The 19,532-nt window shown below is 38.4% G+C and overlaps 2 protein-coding genes across 2 annotated transcripts; both read left to right on the plus strand.

Moving 5' to 3' along the window:
- Positions 1–5,323: 5,323 nt before the first annotated feature.
- On the plus strand, positions 5,324–12,365 carry LOC119427092 (glutamate-rich protein 1). Its single transcript, XM_037694670.1, has 7 exons — positions 5,324–5,508; positions 5,605–5,642; positions 6,014–6,151; positions 6,243–6,389; positions 7,966–8,337; positions 9,997–10,191; positions 12,213–12,365. The coding sequence occupies exons 2-7, from the start codon at positions 5,624–5,626 to the stop codon at positions 12,311–12,313; spliced, it is 972 nt and encodes a 323-aa protein (XP_037550598.1). The 5' UTR covers positions 5,324–5,508; positions 5,605–5,623; the 3' UTR covers positions 12,314–12,365.
- Positions 12,366–14,364: 1,999 nt separating this feature from the next.
- On the plus strand, positions 14,365–17,515 carry zgc:193593 (uncharacterized protein LOC564090 homolog). Its single transcript, XM_037694727.1, has 2 exons — positions 14,365–14,588; positions 15,361–17,515. The coding sequence occupies exons 1-2, from the start codon at positions 14,538–14,540 to the stop codon at positions 15,649–15,651; spliced, it is 342 nt and encodes a 113-aa protein (XP_037550655.1). The 5' UTR covers positions 14,365–14,537; the 3' UTR covers positions 15,652–17,515.
- The last annotated feature ends 2,017 nt before the right edge of the window (positions 17,516–19,532 follow it).

The following is a 19,532-nucleotide window of genomic DNA, read 5'->3' on the forward strand; positions in this document are numbered from 1 at the left end:
TGTGTGCTTTAGAGCATGTGTGTGTTGATCTTTTAGCAAAATATCTCATGAACTACTGGGATTTTCAAAGAAAAATTTAAATATATATATTTGGATAGACCTCTAAAACTGATTAACATTTGGGGTCAATCCAATTCAAGATGGCTGCCACAATTTTTCAACATAAATGAACATAACTTGGTCCGTTTTCCCAGTTCTGAGGTGAAATTGATGTGGTAGTAGGTGAGTCATTCACAGTCGCAACACAAACTCTGAGCCTGAGACCCTGAGATATTTAGAGGAATTGTACGCAACATTATTTTCAAGAATTGTTTTCAAAATTGCAGTAACAAAAGATGATCTTAGTCTAAAACTGGCATTAAGTGTGGCAGGCAAGAAGTCCTAGACTTGTAATTTCAATATTGCATTTTCAAAAAAAAAAGTTGATAATTTTTAACTTTTCGAGAGTAGATTGAAATGTTAATGTCTTAAAAAATCGTTTGCAAAAAAATAAAAAAATATATAACCTACTTTTTACTATTGCTATAGATTTTTATGAGTTACAAGTAGAAAACTTTTAAAGTTTTTATTTGGCCTTGAATGCAGCATCATTGAGTGAAACAGAAAAATGACTAAACAATTTTACTTACAACAATTCTTGAAGTTTTTCTCTGAAAAGCTTCAAGCATGAAGAAATGTTCTGACAGTCAGGCCGTTTGCAAACTAAACTGTAACTGTAGATATTCTGGCATGATTTTATCTTGATTATCATCTACCAGCTGAATGTTACACTATTTCAGAGTACCTATCTTTTGTGTGGTGTTTGAGCGAATTCAACGTGTCTTTTAATGAGATTTTTCTCAACCAACTACAGTTAAACTGTAGACGAGGGAAAAGTAAGCATTTTGTTAAGTCAAAACTTTTCTGTCATTGTTGTGTGCCACACTGAGCTTTCAGTCCTCGTATATCGTATACTGTCACTTTGACATGTACTGATTGCAATTTGTTGTCATAATTTTGTTTGCAAGATTGCAAAAGCTGGCCCGTCAGGACAAAATGTTTTCAGCTGCAGGTACAGTTGTAAAAACAGGGATTGAGTAAAGAAATGTAATCATGAGACATTTTGATTATATGTCATTTAACCTAAGAACATATAGTCAGTTTGTGGGAAAAGTAAAACATGGTTCCTTTAGGTGATCGCTGATGAGGGATAAAATGCACCAAAGTTAACATGTGAACATTACTTCTTATGAATGGGTCGTGTATTAATGGAGAAAGGGAAGAGGTTAAAAACATGGAGCTGAACGTCCCTCCATGCTCAAATGCAAGAAGTGCAAACTGGGAGCTGGACGGTTGTCAGAACCACAAATGGAACAAGGTGAGGGTGGAATAAAAAAATAACCACTCCACAGGAACAGTCTGTCAGCAAATAAGTAGGACATTTTGGGTTTTGAAAAACTGAAAATGGAAAAAGTACACTGTGCATCTAATAGGTTAATATCAGAATGTTGTGTACAGTATTTCCTCTTCAAATGTCTGAATCATGGGTTTCTTGGGATGTGTGCTTTTACAGTATGTCGCTACAAAAGTCCTTGTCAATTTCACAAATGCATTACCTAGAAAAAAAAAGGGTCAAAGTAACTTTAAACCTAGTTTTTATATTATTATTTATTACTAGGGATCACGATATTATCGGCATGGTATCTGTATCGGCCGATATTAACGATAAAATTAAATATCAGACATCGGCCATTCCATCAAACAACATCATTATTAAAGGCGGGTGCTGTTTTGTATGACAATCCAGTGACAAGGATGCCTGCAGAGCCAGCCCAACGTTATGACATCACTCGCACCGTTGAGTATAGATTTGTGAAAACTTACAAATTTGCACTGTTCGAGTGTTGTCGTTGTGTTAGAGAGAGTAAATGTCACGAATAAATTTGACATTAAACATAATCCAAGTTGAAGTGTTATGTCATTTTCAGCCCTCTTTTTGGCATCTGCATTTGGTAGCTGGTCAAATTGACAAAGACCATGCAAAATAATGTAGTATTTTAATTCCACAGCAGAGAAAGGTATGCAGTCTAGGGAAAAATATCGGTATTGGTATCGGTTATCGGCCAAATAAATTTTAACATGTCGGCATATCGGATATCGGCCAAAAATCCAATATTGTGCATCCCTAGTGAAAACAAAGGACAGCTGCTAGAATGGTGCACGTAAAAATATCTGCCTCACTGGATAAAAACATGCCTGTATTTAGTACAACTTAGCTTGTTTGCAAGGAGTCACTTCTGACTTAAGCTTAATTGGTGGCTACCGTACTAACAGCAACTGGGAGAAAACACTGCACCCACCTATATGGAAGATCTTAACATTAACACAAAGCTGATGAACTGGAGAGAGTTAAGGCAAAGATACGCACCCTTACACCCTTACACACTTGGCTCGCATGCATTACTAAATCCATAAAGCAGTGTCCCATCAATCCCCTTCACTCCCGCCGCATCCCTCTGCTGAAGCCAAACTATTACAGATGCGCAGGGGCATTTATCAATGAACGAATAGGTGCGTAAAGAGAGGGGAACACACACAGACAAAGAAAACTGATAAAAAGAATAAGGGAAAGTGTTAAAGTAAATAAAAAAGGAGGTAAAAACAATGGAGGAAAGCACAAACACATCTTGCATGGGGAGTGAACAAAATAAGGAAAGACTCAGCTAAATGCTTCAATATTTATCTGTAGATGGATAAATATACATTCACCACAAAATGGATCTAACTGCAACATGACATGGCCACATACATAAAGTTTCAAGTTTGCTGTGCACTCAGACAGATGAAGAAAGCTTCACTGAGTCGCTGCCAAGCAGGCAGCATTCACACAAGCTTCTCTTTGACAACCCCTTTGTATGTACGTCTAAGAAATGTATTGAAAAGAATCATCTTGGGTTTTGGTCCTGCATCTAACATAAGTGGCAGCTTTTAATGAGGCTGCTGTCTTTTTTTATTGAACAAAGAAATTAGGTGGAAAGATGAGCAAAAGATTTTCCATCTCATATGAACCACGCAAAGTTTAGTGACAGTTTCTCATTGACAACTCTTGTAGTTTGATTTGGCTGAAGTGTTCTGTGAATGAGGTCATTTGTTGAGCCTCCAAAAGCTGGTCAGACAAGCAGTCACATAAGGACGTCCAGCACTGACTTTCACCTGCTTTCATGCAAGTGCTAGCTGGCTGGCCACGCACTGAGCATGCATGCATTGAATACACACAGCCACATGAATGATGACACCATAAATTTAATTTAAAGTAATTACATTGGCTTCTCACTACAAGGCTATAGCACTTCCTCTATGGCGTTTGCCAAGATCCTAAATAAATCATGCAGAAAAATACATTCTCCAGGTACAGTGTGCACTTCTCAAGTCCACACACAGTGAAATGCATGCAGCCGTGTGTCACTGAACAAAACCTGGCTGACCATTAATGTCGAAAAATAAAAGTCTATATTATTGAACAGATTAGAGCATTGTGGAGAATTGTTGTAAAGCTTTGAACTGATAGGGTGAACAGCAATAACTCTTCGGCACTCCCACAGAATTGCAATAAATGTAGTCCCCTATTTTTAGTAGCTCTCTGATTATGATGTGTGCCTATCTGAGTGCAGGCAGCCAGCACTTTGTCACTCACTGTGCGTTCTGAGTGCTGCGCATTGCCGTGGACCTGGCAACAGTGCTGAAGCAGGCTTTCCATCCACGTTTCAATTGCAAACAGCAATAAAAAATGTGTTCAGAAACAAGCAGTTTTCCATAAATAATACTTTCCCAATTTCCCAAGCCGCAACATTTCTGCACTGTTTCCCACACTACTCATAATTGTTGCAGTTGCACATTAGCGAAATTCATCCAAATGGTACAAATGCTCCACTTATTCACTGAAATATACTTTGTAACAATACATTTATTAAAGTTTCTACACCTTCCACTCATCCAATGCCTTCTCCTGTAAAGTTGCAGGGAGCTCCACTCTCATTCAAGATTGCCAACACTAGGCGCACCACTCTGTCAGGCAGTCAGTGAAGCTCATCCACCCACAGAGACTACAGTCAGCACAGAACTGACAGCATTACGTGACTGTGCACAAAAGGAGAAGTCCTCAGGAGCTCAAACATGATGCATCATTCATCTGAGAAGTTACCCTGCGCAAAGATTTCCTCTGCGTGATCCAGACCTCTTACTAAGGGATAAAGGTAAGTGGATTGACAATGCATAGTGATTAATAGTGGTCAAATCTGCTGTTCAAGCAAAAGTGTTGTAAAAATACATTTTAATGTTTGCATCTGCATGGATGTGTGATTCATGCAATCATAATTAGCAAAACTCCTGCAAACAAACTACTTGAGCACATTCCTTTGTCATTTATTCCCATGCATACTGTAAATTATATTATTTACTGTAACATAATTTATTGTGCTGGGATAAAAATAAAAAAAAAGAAAGGAAGGGGGGCGGGGGGGTTACCTTTTTCAAAGCTGACATTCTGGGTGGATCCTCCTCCCACGAAGCCCGCTCACATGCTGAGGTCCCAAGCCAAGTTTGATGGGTGCGCAGATCTTAACTCACCCCTGTGCTGCTGATCCTGAACCATGAGGCACCTGCTTAGTATTCTCATCTCGCTTCCACCAGGTCCTACAGCTGGCATGGTGTGCGCAAGCCCCAATGTCATGCTGTTACAGGTTTCCAACACAGAGGGCGCTGTAGCTTAATAAAGCGCTCTCCAGGAACAAGCGTAGGCACTTTAAAGCAACTCATTTGAGCTGCTTTTTAATTTTATTATTAAAGTTGAATTCGCCATACATATAAATACTTGTCTTTGATTACGTATGCACATATTATTACTTCAAATATATTAAAATGCCCCCTATCCAGACAGTTTTCTTGTGCAATACCTAAAATGTTGTATTAAGGAAATAAAATATATATGCCGATTTAAAGAAAAAAGTTAATTTATCTAGGCGTAGTATTACAAGAAACCATTAACCGTTTTTCTTTATTCTGTATTTTAAGTCTACTTTAAAATACGACTAACTCAAAGTTCGTAGTAACGGGTGCGCATGCGCAAAGCTGCAACTAACTCTTCCGGGTCATAAGTCATTCGGACTAATGTCAAAACATCTATGATTTACCCATTATATTGTTTCAATGGAGTAATGTTTTTACGCCGATTCAAAGACTGGTTGTAGGTGATTCAGTCTGTCGTTTTATTTGGGAAGGTTTGGCTTTTATCTGTATAAAAATCAAACTGCTTTAAATTAGTTTAAATCTGAATGGGGCTTGGCATAAGACTAATTGCTGTTTGTTGGTGCTGGTGCAGACCAGCTTCAAAACAGTTGTCTAATCTGTAGAGATGCATTTGTCGATAATTATATGGCTTATGTAATCCGCCGAAATGTTATGTCGTAATATTTTACCTTTTGTTGTATCTGATGTAGAACGACACCGCTAATTGTACCGTTTTGCCGCTAGGTAACTAGCTTGCTATCATAGATAACAGAAAGCTTACTAGCTTATACGTGCTTATAGTTGTTTGAAACGCTAACATTTATGTCTAATTCGCCTCAGATCAATAGGATATACTGCTATGGCAAACAGAAAACAAGGTGAGCCCTAGGTGTTGTTCACAAAAATTACTAAAACGTGTGTAGTTCAGCTAACTCGCTAATGCTGCAGCTTGTTTCACGGTAACTAGCTTTTGTAAACAGATGCACGTGTTGGACTATTTTGTTCCACGAAAAGATATCGCGATAGTTAAGAATGTTTTGATGAATACCTTAGTTTAAAAATAGTTTACATTCTTGTAATGTTCAAATGAATATCGATCATAACACTATTTAAAGATTTACTTAGTATAGGAATTGCAACAATATGTATTAGCATCCTCATAATTTACCATAAATAAGTGGTAAAATCAAATAATTTAGAAGAAAAATAGATTTTAATTACTACATTTGTTTGATTTTTTATTTTAAAGTGTTTCAGTCAAAAGTCCTTAAGAAGCTCTATCCTGTCTCTTCCACATTGAGGAAAGAACAAAGTCCACCTCTTTCTGCAGAGGCTAATGCCAAAACATCAAGTGTAAACAGAAAAGCATGTGAACAGGACACTGTGGGTAAGACCACATTAGCACTGTAAACACAGTGACACATGCTTGCTAATGATTTTAATTCCATTCCAATTTCTTTGTGTCCTGTTTCCTCCAGGAGATGCAGGAAAGAGTCAAAATGCAGCCAGTGCACGCCCTCGGATGTACACAGTTCTACCTCCTCCTCCGGACTATCATATAAATCTGGATAAATCTGTTTCACTTCCCCAGCTTAAAAGCATAAATAGTGATGAGGATCCAGTTGGTGAGACAACCATAAAGTTTTTATTTTATAGACTTGAGCTTTGCACCATTTAGCTAGCAGAAATTTACGATCCGCATGGTTTATTTCTCCATGTTGGCTCTCCTCAGTGTTAAATACTTCATGATCCTCGTTGCAACTCCAGTAAAAAGCAAATGTACATTTAGCATGAATTTTATTTCAACTGAGGAGGAATTGAATGCAGTGCAGATAAAGGTAACTTGTGTCTTTTATTGACCTGTCGTTCAAATATGTTCTTAACCTTAGAGTACTTTATAATTTTTACATTGTTTTTTAGACTGACTAGTGAGCTTCTAAATGGCAAGTTGAGAATTTTATTGACATGCAGATTTGTTTTTAAATGGCTGAACAAATTATTTTCTATTGATGTGCGTCTCTTAAAAGCTCACATTTTAAAATCCCTGGTTGTACCCATTATCTTCATTAATATTTGCCTCATTTTATGTATTCGACTAATTCTTATTTTAGTAAAATGAAATATATTTGTTGATTTGCTCAAAGTATTGTTTGAGATTACTTACTGAAATTAAAGATTAAATTAGAGAAGTTGACCTTGGCTTTAATGGTTATTAACTGAGCATGATTTTTTTGTATTTTTACTACCCTTTGAGCCTTTAAGACCCCATCGCAGATTAACGTTTTAAGACAAATGCAACAAGTTAAGGAGGGTTTATACTCGTTCTGTATGAGCAAATTATAAAATGGCTAAAGTTTGGTTTAACTTAATCAATCGACACAACAATATATAACAAAATGTTTACATATGAAAAACAAGTAAATAATATTTGTGTACAAACTGAAAAACGTTATTGACTTTGTAGTGTAATTAATCCACCAAATGCCATGCACTGAAGAAAACATTTTCATATTTTATTTGATTTAAACTAAAATGAGCAGTGGTTTCTGATGTTTCCCTCAGTTTTCTAATCATTTGCTCTCATTCTTTTAGCTTTTAGTTTTTTTGTTTTGTGGTTGTTGTTGTTGTTGTTGTTGTTGTTGTTGTTGTTGTTGTTGTTTTGGTTTGTTTTAACTGTCCATCATGTTAAGGAGAGTGAAGATGCAGCCGAGTACAGAACAAAAAAGACTGTGTTCCTGCTTTTGTTGTCAATGATTAGGTGCAAATAAATAATAATATGGATATTTATTAACCTTAGCTTCAATTTGATGTAAACTGCCTTTAGAGATATTCTTACAAAGAAAATTATTTCAAGCACTTTAGACGTTTTGGATTTGATAACTTCCTTCAGAAACTGACGTTCACACCAGTTGATTTTGTGGATTAGAGTGCAGACAGCTTCAGAGAAGGGATATGTAAATATAGGATTCTGTTGCAAAACCTGCAGTTTCTCAGTCTTTGAAAGATCGTCAAGTTTTAAATGCACGTTTTTGCCTTTTCCTTTATCCCCCAATGTGCCACACACAGGTTGTTCTTTTGACTGTGTCAGCAAACTCTGATTTAGGCTGATTACTCTTCAAAATATTTAGTGCACATGGAAACTATCAAAGATTAACTATAACTTTATCATTTTATAACAGTTTGCTCTCTGGTTGCTGGCAGGTGAAAGCGTCCACTGTAGCAATGATGAAGCGGATGAACAAAATGAACAGAGGAGAAGGAGGAGGAGGAAGAGGAAGAAAACTTCTATTCAGGACAATGGGAAAGATGAGACGCCATCGAATGAGTCCAGCGTCGGTCAGAGTCAGGTACCTGGAGCTGAGGGGGAATGCATGAGCAAGAATAAGAAGAGAAAACAGAAGAAGAAAAGGCACAAAGAGAAGCTGAAGGCCATGGGTCTGATGCGCAGGGCTGCTCCTCTGGACTTCACGTACAATAAAGATAAAGAGGAGGAGGACGAGGAAGATAACGAGAGCAGAGCTGCCGAGTTATCCGACTTCCTGAGAACAACAAAGGAAATCTACATGTCGGACTGTAAGTATCAACCACGTGTTTTGGATCATGAGTTACTTCACATGCACATACCAAATGCTCAAATACATGTTAAATAAATCCTAAATGATGTTCACAGACTTAATATTGAGTTTTGCAAAATGCTAAAAATGTAATGTCTGATGACAACTCCAAAAAAAATGTGTTTTTCTCACCAGTATTTACTCAAAGTATTTAATACATAAACCATTTTAAAGTAGCTTGAGGTAACTGCTTTCTTTAAATTCAGGTTACATCTGTTGAAATTAGCTCATGTAATATCAGTAGCTTCATTATCACACATCAGATTAATTTGAGTTAAAAACATGACATATTCTTCAGGTTGGTTTAGACTAGTGTTTAAAAAGCCAAATGTTCAGAGTTAATTATTAGTTGAACTAACAGTGAACTTTCATTAAATACATTATATATGTAAATTGTCAAATAGAACTCAACAGTTCTGTATTTTTCATCTCTGTACATTGTTGATATAATTATAGAAATGTACATGTGCTTGGTGAATGTAATGTAATAATTTGTTTAGTTTTTCTTCTGCTCATAAATAAATGCGTCTGCCGCAGCGTCATTTTAAGTTCAGCTGAGCCAGATGTTGGTGGCGGCCGGTGCGTTTGCTTGACCGGGTACAAAAGAAGAAATCAAATAAACGAGGAAAAATTAAAATGACATAGTTTTGCAACGTATGAAATCCATAGAAGAGATCTGCTTCATTATCCAGATTATTTCTTGCAGCCCAAGAACAATATTGCTTCTGCGTGCAGAAATCAATGCCTTTCTTCAGTCTGTAGGTTTTTAATCAAGGCTTCCCAGAGAAACAAGTTCATTTAGCTCCAAGCTGTACTTCAGATCAGCTGATTATTTCAAGGCTTCACCAAGTGAATAATTCATAAGGGCTGTAAACAGAAAATAAGTGGAGGAGATATAGCTGCAGAAATGCATCTATTTATGGAGGAGTACAAAAAAATCCAACTGCCATGCTGCGTCTCTTTCTTGTGGCTTTATGTGTAAAGAAAGAATACTTTCACAACTTTTGACAAAGATGGGATGAAGACAGATGTTGGCTTAATATGTCAGAAAGAAAAAAGGATAAGATGTGTGCATTTTACAAACTAAAACTCATGAAACGCACAGTTTTATTTTTATCTGTGCAAAAAAAACCTAATTTTTTACACATTTTTCCTGAGGTTTTTTTTTTCCTCCATGAAATATTGATTTTTAAACCAAGAAACAACTAAATATACTGTAAAGTTTTAGTTCTTATAGCCAAGCGTCATGGTTTAAGTAAACTGATAAAGCACTTTTGACTCAAAATATACGTAGTTATTATTTCTAGATTTTTTTTTTCATTAAAAAATGTGTGTGTACAGTGTTGTTAAGAATAGTTATAGAATTTATCAAATGTGGCTCAAGAATATAATTGTAGCAAATCATTTTAAAAAGCCTTTGTTGTATTATTTTAAATAAAAATAACATGTAAACTGCTTAATTATTTAAATATATTTAAATTATAAACTCAAAAACCTTTATTATTATTACTTTGCGTTTTCTTTAAATAATGATAGTCCCTAAAACGTCTTGATTGCAGCACTCAGGAAATCGACGTCTTATTTTACAGCCCATCTCATTTCCTCTGTTCTCCTCCAGCCTCGCTGCCTGCAGGTCGGAGCCCTCACCTGTCCGCTGCAGTGGATGCTCTTCTACTCAGCATAGAGAGTGGAAACCATCCCGACTGTGCCCTGAAGCAGCTCTACTGTCTCAAGGCCTTTGTTCAACATAAAGACACAAACAGTCTAGAAAAGGCACTGGTGGAGCTCAGCGACAGCCCCTCCATGTCCACAGGTGATTAAGAACATTTCTTTCAGGAAGTGTTAGGCGTTTTTAATGGTAATAGATCGTTTGACGGTTTCTGCACAATGATGCTCCATTGATGTGGAACCTTCCCCAAACACTCCACTGACCTGTCCCTGCAGGTTAATACTTGCCTGGGTCTGCCCTGGCTTGCCTCCTGTTCTGTTTGCACAAACATTAATATATTTTGCTCACCTGAGCATGCCTGTTCTTACTTGCCTTCATCAGACTTTACCTGTGCTTACCTGCCCACAGCCGTTTAAAACTGGGGTTGATCATAATTCATCTCACAGGTCAACTCCACCATTAGCTGGCGGACATGTTTCGTCTTGCAGCCAAAACATTTCTTGCATCCCCAGACACCCTCGCTCCCTCCTGTGTGTACATGTTATTTCTGGCATGTGTTGTATAACAGGATGAAAAGATCTTGACAGTATTACACGCAGATAGGCGTTCGTTTGAAAGCCCGCCAGAGGTCTTGGGCTGCTGTCATGTTGATGGCCACAAAAGTGACGCTTGGGTATGAAAGCAGAGCTCACACGAATCCTCTCCACCCACCTGCTCAACATCTGCCTCAAAACTTTTATTTGTCCACTCTCGTCACGTTACGAGTCAAATTCCATTCTTTTTTTTATTTCTGGGCCTGACAGCAGATTGTGGATTTATCCTACTACAGTCGGTCCAGTTCAACAAGAGAAAAGCTTATGAATCAGTATTTTCTGTAAGGCTGTTCGAGTTCTCTTTGCAATGCCAGCATTTTTAGTTTTAGGTTTCACATCCCATGAAACGCTGCAATAAAATATTCCAGTGTCAGTTTTCTCTTAATTTTATGCAGCCTATAATTTTGTAGCATCTGACTCGTAGCTGTGGATCAAAGCAGTTTATAAAAATGTAAGATTTAATTAACATTCAAATTACAGTTCAGCCTTATTTGAGCATCATGCTGTACTTCAGTGTAACCCAGATTCTCTGCCATGCAGGAGGTAATCCAGGTGCTTTTAAAGCTTTTGGAGTGAATTTTCCAAAGCTCTCCAACAGATTTTCTTTATGCATATTCATCCTAGAATCTTTTTTTTTTTTATGAATAGCGCTGAATAGTGGAGAGACGACATTAATTTGTTTCGCTCATTTTTACATTCTACGCAACACAAAGTGGAACTTTTCAAGAACAAGTTGAGTAAGATTCAGAGAATGTGTGTTAATTACCATATTTTCCACCGGATAAGTCACATGAGTCCAAATATGTCTAATAGGAAAAAAGCATAAATATGTTGCTTCGCCATATAAGTCGCATCTCTTATGCGTCACCGTTGACACGTCGCATTTGTTGTGCGTCACCACTGACCACCTGGAAATGTGGGCCAGTGTTGTGCCAAAAATCGATTGCCTGCCAAATAGCAGCCGCAGGAGCGTGCACGGGAGGACTTTAACAAGAATTTAACAAGATTAACACTTAAAAACAATTATTTGTTTGCTCGACTTTATAGTAAAGGTGTGTCTCAGTTGAACTTCTCCTTAATAAATACACTAATGGTCAAATCAGCTGGATTTCGCCGGGGCGGCACAGAGAAATGAAGCTGATTTGACGGTTGCTCCAGGCATGATCCCAGAGATGGACAGTAGTGGTAGGCTATGGCAATCCAATTGTGTCACTAATAGCCACTTTTACCTATTACGTAACACGACATGCTATACTGCTCAAGTGCCATCTAGTGGCTGAAAGTGGTAGTGTTCAATATTTTCCATGTCAGAATGAATGAAAATGGTCATATCTTAGTCCAAAACTGGGTTATAAATATGAGGAAAAAACATAAGTGACTTCGGTGTACAAGTCACAGGGCATGCAAATTATGCAAAAACTGTGACTTACATGCTGAAAAATATGGTAGTGTGTAGGAGGCAGATTTGAAGACCTGCTGCAAATACAACAGCAAGTCTTTGCTGAAAACAGCAAGCGTTGTTGTGTTGCCAGCTGTAACTGAAGTGTTGCATTCTGTCTTTTTGTGTTTTAGAAGAAACGACTGCAGTTGTTTCGCTTTTCAAATACTGGATCACGGACATTCTTCCTTTGCAAAGAATTCAGGAGACAAGACGCTCTACTGCATCCCTTTAGAAGTGTCAGTCAAGGAGATGCTACTGAAGGACCGTTTCTGCTAGCTCTGAAAACGCTGAATGTTTTTTATTAATATGTGCACATTACATGTTTATGTGTTTGACATTTTGTGTTTTGCTTGTAAAGAATTATGTGTGCCTAACGGCTTGTAAAACTAGTGAACCTCGACTTTTGGTCTCATTATATCATCAAAACGTCCACTCTCACTCATCCAACAGTGGGAACAAAATGGCAACGCACTGTTGTTGATCAACAGTTTATGCCAACACCCCCTGGGGACTTGGGAGCTTAACCCTCTGCATCAGCAGCAAACCCGTCTGCAGCTCAGGACAGCTATTTAAACGCTATTTCAGTAGCTCGGTGTCTGGGCGAGCAATTATCTCAGCGGGATGGTGACAGTTTGGTGACCTGAGTGAGAGCTTGGTGATATTTATCAAATCCAGAGAAGCAGTAGTTCTAAAAATGGGATGCACCAGTAGACAGCAGCAGGTTACACCAACAGAGACAAATCTGTAGGTGTAATATGGACCATTTAGCACATGGGCTACCATCTCTGGACTCAATTTTTAGATGGACATCTAATGGGCTGGATCTGGTTGATTATTGTGACATTATCCAGAGGAGAGAATAAAGGCCTGGTGTGTGGCATTATTATACAAGATCAGAGAAAGGTGATATTTTGCAGATTAATGCACAGTTTTTAGGCAAACTAAAGGCTTGAATTATTTCAGTGCAGGAACAATTGTTGAAATATCTTAACAGTATTATTACAGCCAAGTTCAAACTGTGATCTGCCTTACATTTTCCTAATGTTGAGTTATTTGATTCAGTTGCATGCTCTCCAACACCTATAATGGTGACCATAGTGCTTTAAATAAACACCATGACTAAGACAAAATGTACCGTTTTGTTTTGGGGTTTGTACATATTCAAATGTATTAAACTTTATACAGCCCGACAAACAAATTACTGTGGGATAATTCCTTAATAAACCATGACTGCGTAACTTTTCCAAGCATCATTTTGTTGTTCATTTATTTAGGAGAAAGTTGCACCCATATACTCTGACACATTGAATTTCATAGGATAATGTGAAATGTACTTCTAAAACAAATCAACATTAGGTTTTAGTGCTGTAATCAAAAGAAGCCAAGGGTTTTATTTTATCCAACAAATTAAATTTTGTCACCAATAACGTCTCAACTTGGCCTGTTTGTTTGTACCAGACATCATTTTGAGTTAAATGTCTAACGGATGAGTAAATTTCACATTTGCCTGTTTTATGTTATTGCATCGCAGTCATTTCAATGTGGTTTTCTCACGCGCACACAACCTTCACCGTGATATTCTTCCTTTAGCATTAAACGCGGTATGCATTGGAAAATGACTTTGCTGCGTTATTATCAGGGTTGGAAAATTACTCGTGGATGCACAAGTTAGGAGGCAGAGCTGGGTCCTATTAATTGAGACGGGAAGATGGTGATTGTTGTCTTCTCTCGCATCCGTGGCCAGAGACGATCTGCACAGCAAAGCTACCCCATTATGAGACTGGGAGCCGAGGACCCGGAGGCCACGGCAGATATTAAAGCTTAGAGAGATTTGCTGAAGAAGCAGAAGAGATCCATCCTGAAGACATCATCGGAATAAACAGGTTTGAATGGATTCCATTGCTTCTGCCTTCAAATGGCTCCTATAAGAGTGGTTAGGATTTATTATTTTTTACTCAATGCAATAGCTCTGAAATGTTTCGTTATGTTTTTTAAACAGAAATGGACATCATAATTATAAAAGTTTATTTTACACATACTTAACTTTGGGTAATACTCCAGTACTATGAACTAGAACTAGTATGAAGTCCAAAATGTATGCCATGCTCCTAAACGCCCACTTTTTTTTTTCTACACTTTGCCCCTTCTGTTGATACAGACATCTTTGTTCATGCGTACCAGCACCTGTAATCCTCTTAGTGTCTTCTCTTGCAACTTTCCTGTTACGTAAAACACCAGATGGAGATGGTATAAGGGCTAACCAGACTGCCCTGCATTAGTCAGTAAAGCAAAGGTCAGAGAAACGACATACCCGGGCAGACCGTCTGTCAGTGGGGCTCCCGGCCTGGGAGTCCAGGGAGGGGAGCTTCAGAAAAAGAGCCAGCAATTTTTCTTTTTTTTTTTTTGGCCTTTAATTCTGATTTACAGAAAATAAGACCATCGTAGAAAGCTCCAAAATGTTCTTCAGACTCCCAAGACTGACTCCTAGTTACATCAGGCTGCTGCAGGTGAGTGGGAGACTCAAGTGTTGTTTTAAAATGTATAGTTCATAAATATGAAAATCTACGTTTTTAAAAATTGCAACACAAAAACTGCAGAGCCCCAACCCCCTTAAATGTGCATAAAGCAACAAGGCAGATGAGATCATTATGAGTTATGATCATTCGTTTGCAAGTTCCTGGCTTTATGGGTTTGCACATAAACAAAAGTGCATGGCAGTTGTTTTCCTAAGCGTTATGCTGCCACATTGCAAACGTGTTTTTTTTTTTTTTTTTCCATTATAACAATTTCAGTTGTGACAAAATGATGAAGCACTATCTCACCATACACTCATAAACCACAATTAGGAGATATTTCCAGGCTGCTGTGCCCGTAATTGTAGAATGGCTTTTATTTTAGCACAGTAGCTGTAGGTATTTTTTTTATTTTTCATAACAATGAGGAAACCCAACCTGTGACAGTCCATTGCTTTGTAAGTAGCAATGAGTCGTTGGTGATTGAGCCACAGGAATTGCTTCTTAACTGCCTGTGACCTGCCTCCATTAGAAACTATGAAGTTTTCATTATTTGCTCCTCTACGTGCTTCATAATTGTCAGACGGAAATTGTCCATGTTGCAAGACAGATGAGCTTTTTGTTTGTCAAAAGAGGCATGCCGGGATTTAGTAAATGAAAAACAAAATGAGTTTTTAATCTCTTCTGGATTGTTGGGAGGGCTTGATGGGGCAGAATATTGTGCTTCGTATCATTTGATGCAGTTGTCTCGTTTCTCTCCTGTCAGACTCAGGCCTACCACAACATGCCTGTGGCGCCTCCAGACGAGAGGACCATGCCTGGTGTGGCTATGCTCCTGGGGGCCGTGGGGATCGGGATGTGTGGCTACAGCTCCAAGCAGTTGGCCCTCCACCACAGGCCATCCACTCGCGTGCTGCACTGGGTCGGCACCCACACCGATGCCGGCAGCATGGGCACAGGAGCCCATGCGCGGAGCCCCTTCCAGGATGTCACTCGTCGAGCTGCTGCCTGCCAGGAGATCCCACCACCCTCCTTCGTGGGGCAGAAATTCCCCTGAAACATGCAACAATATAGTAAATATAGCTTAGTCAGCATTACGGGTTTAGCTTGGTAACTATGCTTTCACTTGTCTAAGATTGAAGCTATGCTGGCCCTTTGCAACAAAGTGGCCCTTGTGCTCTCTAAAGATCAGTAAGTGTGGATACCTTACTTAACTCATGTGTTGGCAAGAGTAATGTGGATTTATGTAACTAGTGCAAACAATACATTCTGCTGGGTTGTATTTACTAAGAGTTTTGAAAGCACTGATTGGGCACTGAGCAATAAGAGTGACTGGATGGAGCTGATGCTAGAACGTCCCAAAGACAGTTGATTATCGTGGCCTCACTGAGGTGCCGGTTTGGATTTGGGGCCATTGTGCATTTTTTAAATTTCTGCTACAAAAAGTGACAAAAAGTGATCCGGATGGTTCGCCTCCCCCTTCTCTGTGACCCTTACCAAGACCAAAAACCACATAGGTGCTTAATCAGCTCTTTCATGCCCATGACCAACTAATTTCCTCTAAGAAAGAAGTGGATTGATCTTTCAACAGTCCTTGGCATTTGTAGTAGGATACTGGTTGATATTTTCTTTTTACATCTACAATAAGACATGTTAAAGCTTGCACAGCAACACTTTGCTGGATTGTGAGTCCTAATTGGCATGTTTGACACGCTGTAGGAATCTGTCAGACAAGGTAAAGACCAAAACCTGTGTCCTGCAGGGATTAACCTTGGTGGAAAATCACTCCTGGCACACACACATACATGTACACACACATTAAGCTAATCTGGTATTAGCGAGTCGAGGACCTGTGGGAAGCAGACACTTCCTGTGCAGCCAGACAATGTGCCGTTCCCCCTGCAGCGTCCACCTTTCTTCTCAGAGTCACAGGTGGGGTTTAAATTGACGGTGGTGTTTTCATTTCCATCTAAAACTAGACGTGAAGCATAAAATTGGGACGTGAGATGTGGCGAGGCACTGAGTGTGGTTGAGAGCGAGCGCTGTGCCTTATTGGTTGCACAGGATTATACTGCTGTATTCTTGGCAAGATTTGTAGCACATGGCACATCTGGGCAAACAACAGGAGGAGGTTTCAAGACTATACAGTGAAGATGGAGAGAAAGTTGTAAGGGTTGTAATCTTGTATTACATAGCCAAAAAGCCAGCTTAGTCTGTCTGCCAAATTGGACAAGTAGTGAGTCTTTCAAGTCCCAACAGAGACTCTCCAGGACACAGACGCAGCGGGTCATCTACAAGACATTCATAATCCATTCAGCAGAGGAGGCGAATGCAGCTGGAGTTAAATGCTGAACAATGTCACCTACACGGGCCAACACCCATTAACAGTTACATGATGGGGTTGTAATGGAAAAATAACGAAGAAAACAAAACAGATACTTGTAGAATCAAATGTGACTCATTTTCTTATGCCTGATCGGAACTACTTTGATTCATCAATTTCACAACTTCTGAATGTCTGAAAATGACATAGTCTGGGCTGAAGGCTGAGTAATGCACCTGACTGCTTCTGATAGATTCTCGTCACACTGCAGTGGAGCAGAGTGAGCAGCGAGCACTGTGGAAACCTACTGATCTCAATCAGAGAGTGAGCTTGTCTCCTTTCTGCAGCCAACCTTCACCCAGCATCGTGGAATTTATTAGAAAATACTGCCACGATTGTGATTTTGAAGGGAAAATATCTGACAACGTGCAGGCTGCTGGAATAAAAATGCGTGGGGAACAACATTTTGAAGGTGCAGCATTCATCTGTCAGCTTGTTGTGTGTTGCACATCAGTGCTCGTCAGTTTGTTAGTCTGCATATTCAAGTTCAGCCGTGTCAAAGGTGTGATTTGTTTGTAGAAGAAATTAATAAATTTGTTGTGGCATTCAATTAATTCTACTGTTGCACTTTAGTCCCAACCGTGGGTCAGTTCATCTCTGCACACACTTGTTTCTTTTTTATTTTTTTAATTTTTTTCCTATTTTTGTACAAAGCAAATAAATGTTTTTTTTTAGTTAAACTCAAGGTTCATGTTGTTTTGGTGTGATAAAGCTTAAGAATACCTTCATCACAGCAGAATTATTAAAAGGAACACCATGCCCCATCATTAAAAAAAAAAAAAAAAACTTAAAAGCCTGATGCTCTCTATATAAAAAAAGATAAATAAAACTTTTTAATCCTGGAGGGTTTATTTTTAACCAGATTTAGTGATTTCTTAAAATTTTTTAGACAAGACTCAAACTCATATTTTCCATCTTTTAAAGTGCAGAAATTATTGGTGCATTCAAAACCAAAAATATGATCAGTATATACATATTTTAGAGTTTGTAATTTGTAAAAAAAAAAGAGAGGAAAAAAGCCTACATCTTTTAATAACAGTCTACTTTTTATTTTTTTCTGTCACACAGTGGGTTTTATAGCTCCATTTGTACATGAAAAACATTTTTACAACATGTATGTAATAAAGTTTCCATTAAAGGTAATGTTTGCATGCAGCCCTGTCACTTCAGGCCAGTTTTCCTAAGTTGTCTACATCATTAAACATATTGTATATTAACACAAAGTTCACAAAACACATAATTAAAACTCAACAAACAGCTCCAAGGACACCAACTTTTTATTTTGGAATAAAAATCTCATTTTGCACAAGCATCCAGAGGTATATTGTGATGTAGCAGATCCTGAAAATCAAATTATGAACGTTAAACAAACATTTGTTTCTTGTAATAAAGTCTCAATTACAGGCTGCACAGTGACAGGAACTAAAATGATTAAAAACTACAGTTAAGGCTCATCACAGACAAATATTTGACCAGCACATGTCAAAAGTTTGGACAAATTTAAAAACTAAAACCCTTAGAGCAAGTGATTAATGACAAGAATAAGCATTTTTGTTTAATGACTAAAAACTACGTCATTAAGGAACGAGCAGCCAGGGTAAATATGGAAATTAAGTTACAGTATTGGAATGTACTGTTGAAGTGTTTTTCCAGCTTTTAATTTTTATTTTTACTTAGCTGAATTATAATTAAATCTGTCAAATTCATCATTTGAAATGGAGCAGACTTTGTTAGAATTTAAATATCCAACATTTCATATCCTGAAGTAATCACCTGAGTGAAGGGCAGAATTTTGGTGGGAAGTTTTACAATAAATAAATAACACATAAATGAACATTTTGAGCCAGTGGAGGTGCGGTACAGTGCGTCAAATGGTAAGTGAACGCGCCAGAAAGCTTCTGGAGCGCAGTGACCGTGCCCTGTGGACACCTCCTGTCCACTGGACATGGACATGGACATGTCCAGAGCTGCTGTGCTGATTAAACCCAGTTTAGTCTTAACAAGAGGAAACACTTGGTTTGGTTTTGATCAGCAAGCGCTGCGGTGGTTCGATCCCCTCTTCATGATGACACGAGCAGGCGGTGCGTCTGCGCGGAGGAGAAGAAAGGAAAGGAGGAGGAGAGTTCCTCAAACAAGCGCAAATCTACAGGTTTCTCACGATTCATTTTACGTTTATAAAAGGTTTGTATCAACTTTTCTAGTTATGTTCATGAGTTTTGACGTGAGGGAACAAATAGTTGCTTCTTTTTTTTAAATCACTTTTTTTGCGCAAGTCTGATTGCGCCTGTGAGGAACAGTTTCGCTTGCGCGTTTGTGGGTCAAGAATCTGACTTGGGAACAGCGAAGTCCCGTTAGATGAACATGTCTTCTTACCAGCTTAAACATGGAATGCCGAGTCGTGCGTTTGCGTCCTTTGCGCATTTTTTGTTTCTTTCCAAAGCTTGATGCGCATTTATGAGCTGTTTGTTAAACGAGACTTTGTTGTTGTTTTGCTCAAGCTTGTGACTTCATCCAGGATATGCAGATGATCATTTTACTACCAAATAAGCACGATA

The sequence above is a fragment of the Nematolebias whitei genome, chromosome 21 (genome assembly GCF_014905685.2).
Source record: "Nematolebias whitei isolate Nwh7 chromosome 21, NemWhi1, whole genome shotgun sequence".
Lineage (NCBI taxonomy): Eukaryota > Metazoa > Chordata > Actinopteri > Cyprinodontiformes > Rivulidae > Nematolebias > Nematolebias whitei.

Excerpts from the sequence above, each read along its gene's own strand:
- LOC119427092 (XM_037694670.1), top strand. Across the intron at positions 6,390-7,965 it reads TAGTGATGAGGATCCAGTTG|GTGAAAGCGTCCACTGTAGC; the intron begins GTGAGACAACCA and ends GGTTGCTGGCAG. Across the intron at positions 10,192-12,212 it reads CAGCCCCTCCATGTCCACAG|AAGAAACGACTGCAGTTGTT; the intron begins GTGATTAAGAAC and ends TTTGTGTTTTAG.
- zgc:193593 (XM_037694727.1), top strand. The coding sequence starts at position 14,538 with ATGTTCTTCAGACTCCCAAGACTGACTCCTAGTTACATCAGGCTGCTG. Across the intron at positions 14,589-15,360 it reads GTTACATCAGGCTGCTGCAG|ACTCAGGCCTACCACAACAT; the intron begins GTGAGTGGGAGA and ends CTCTCCTGTCAG.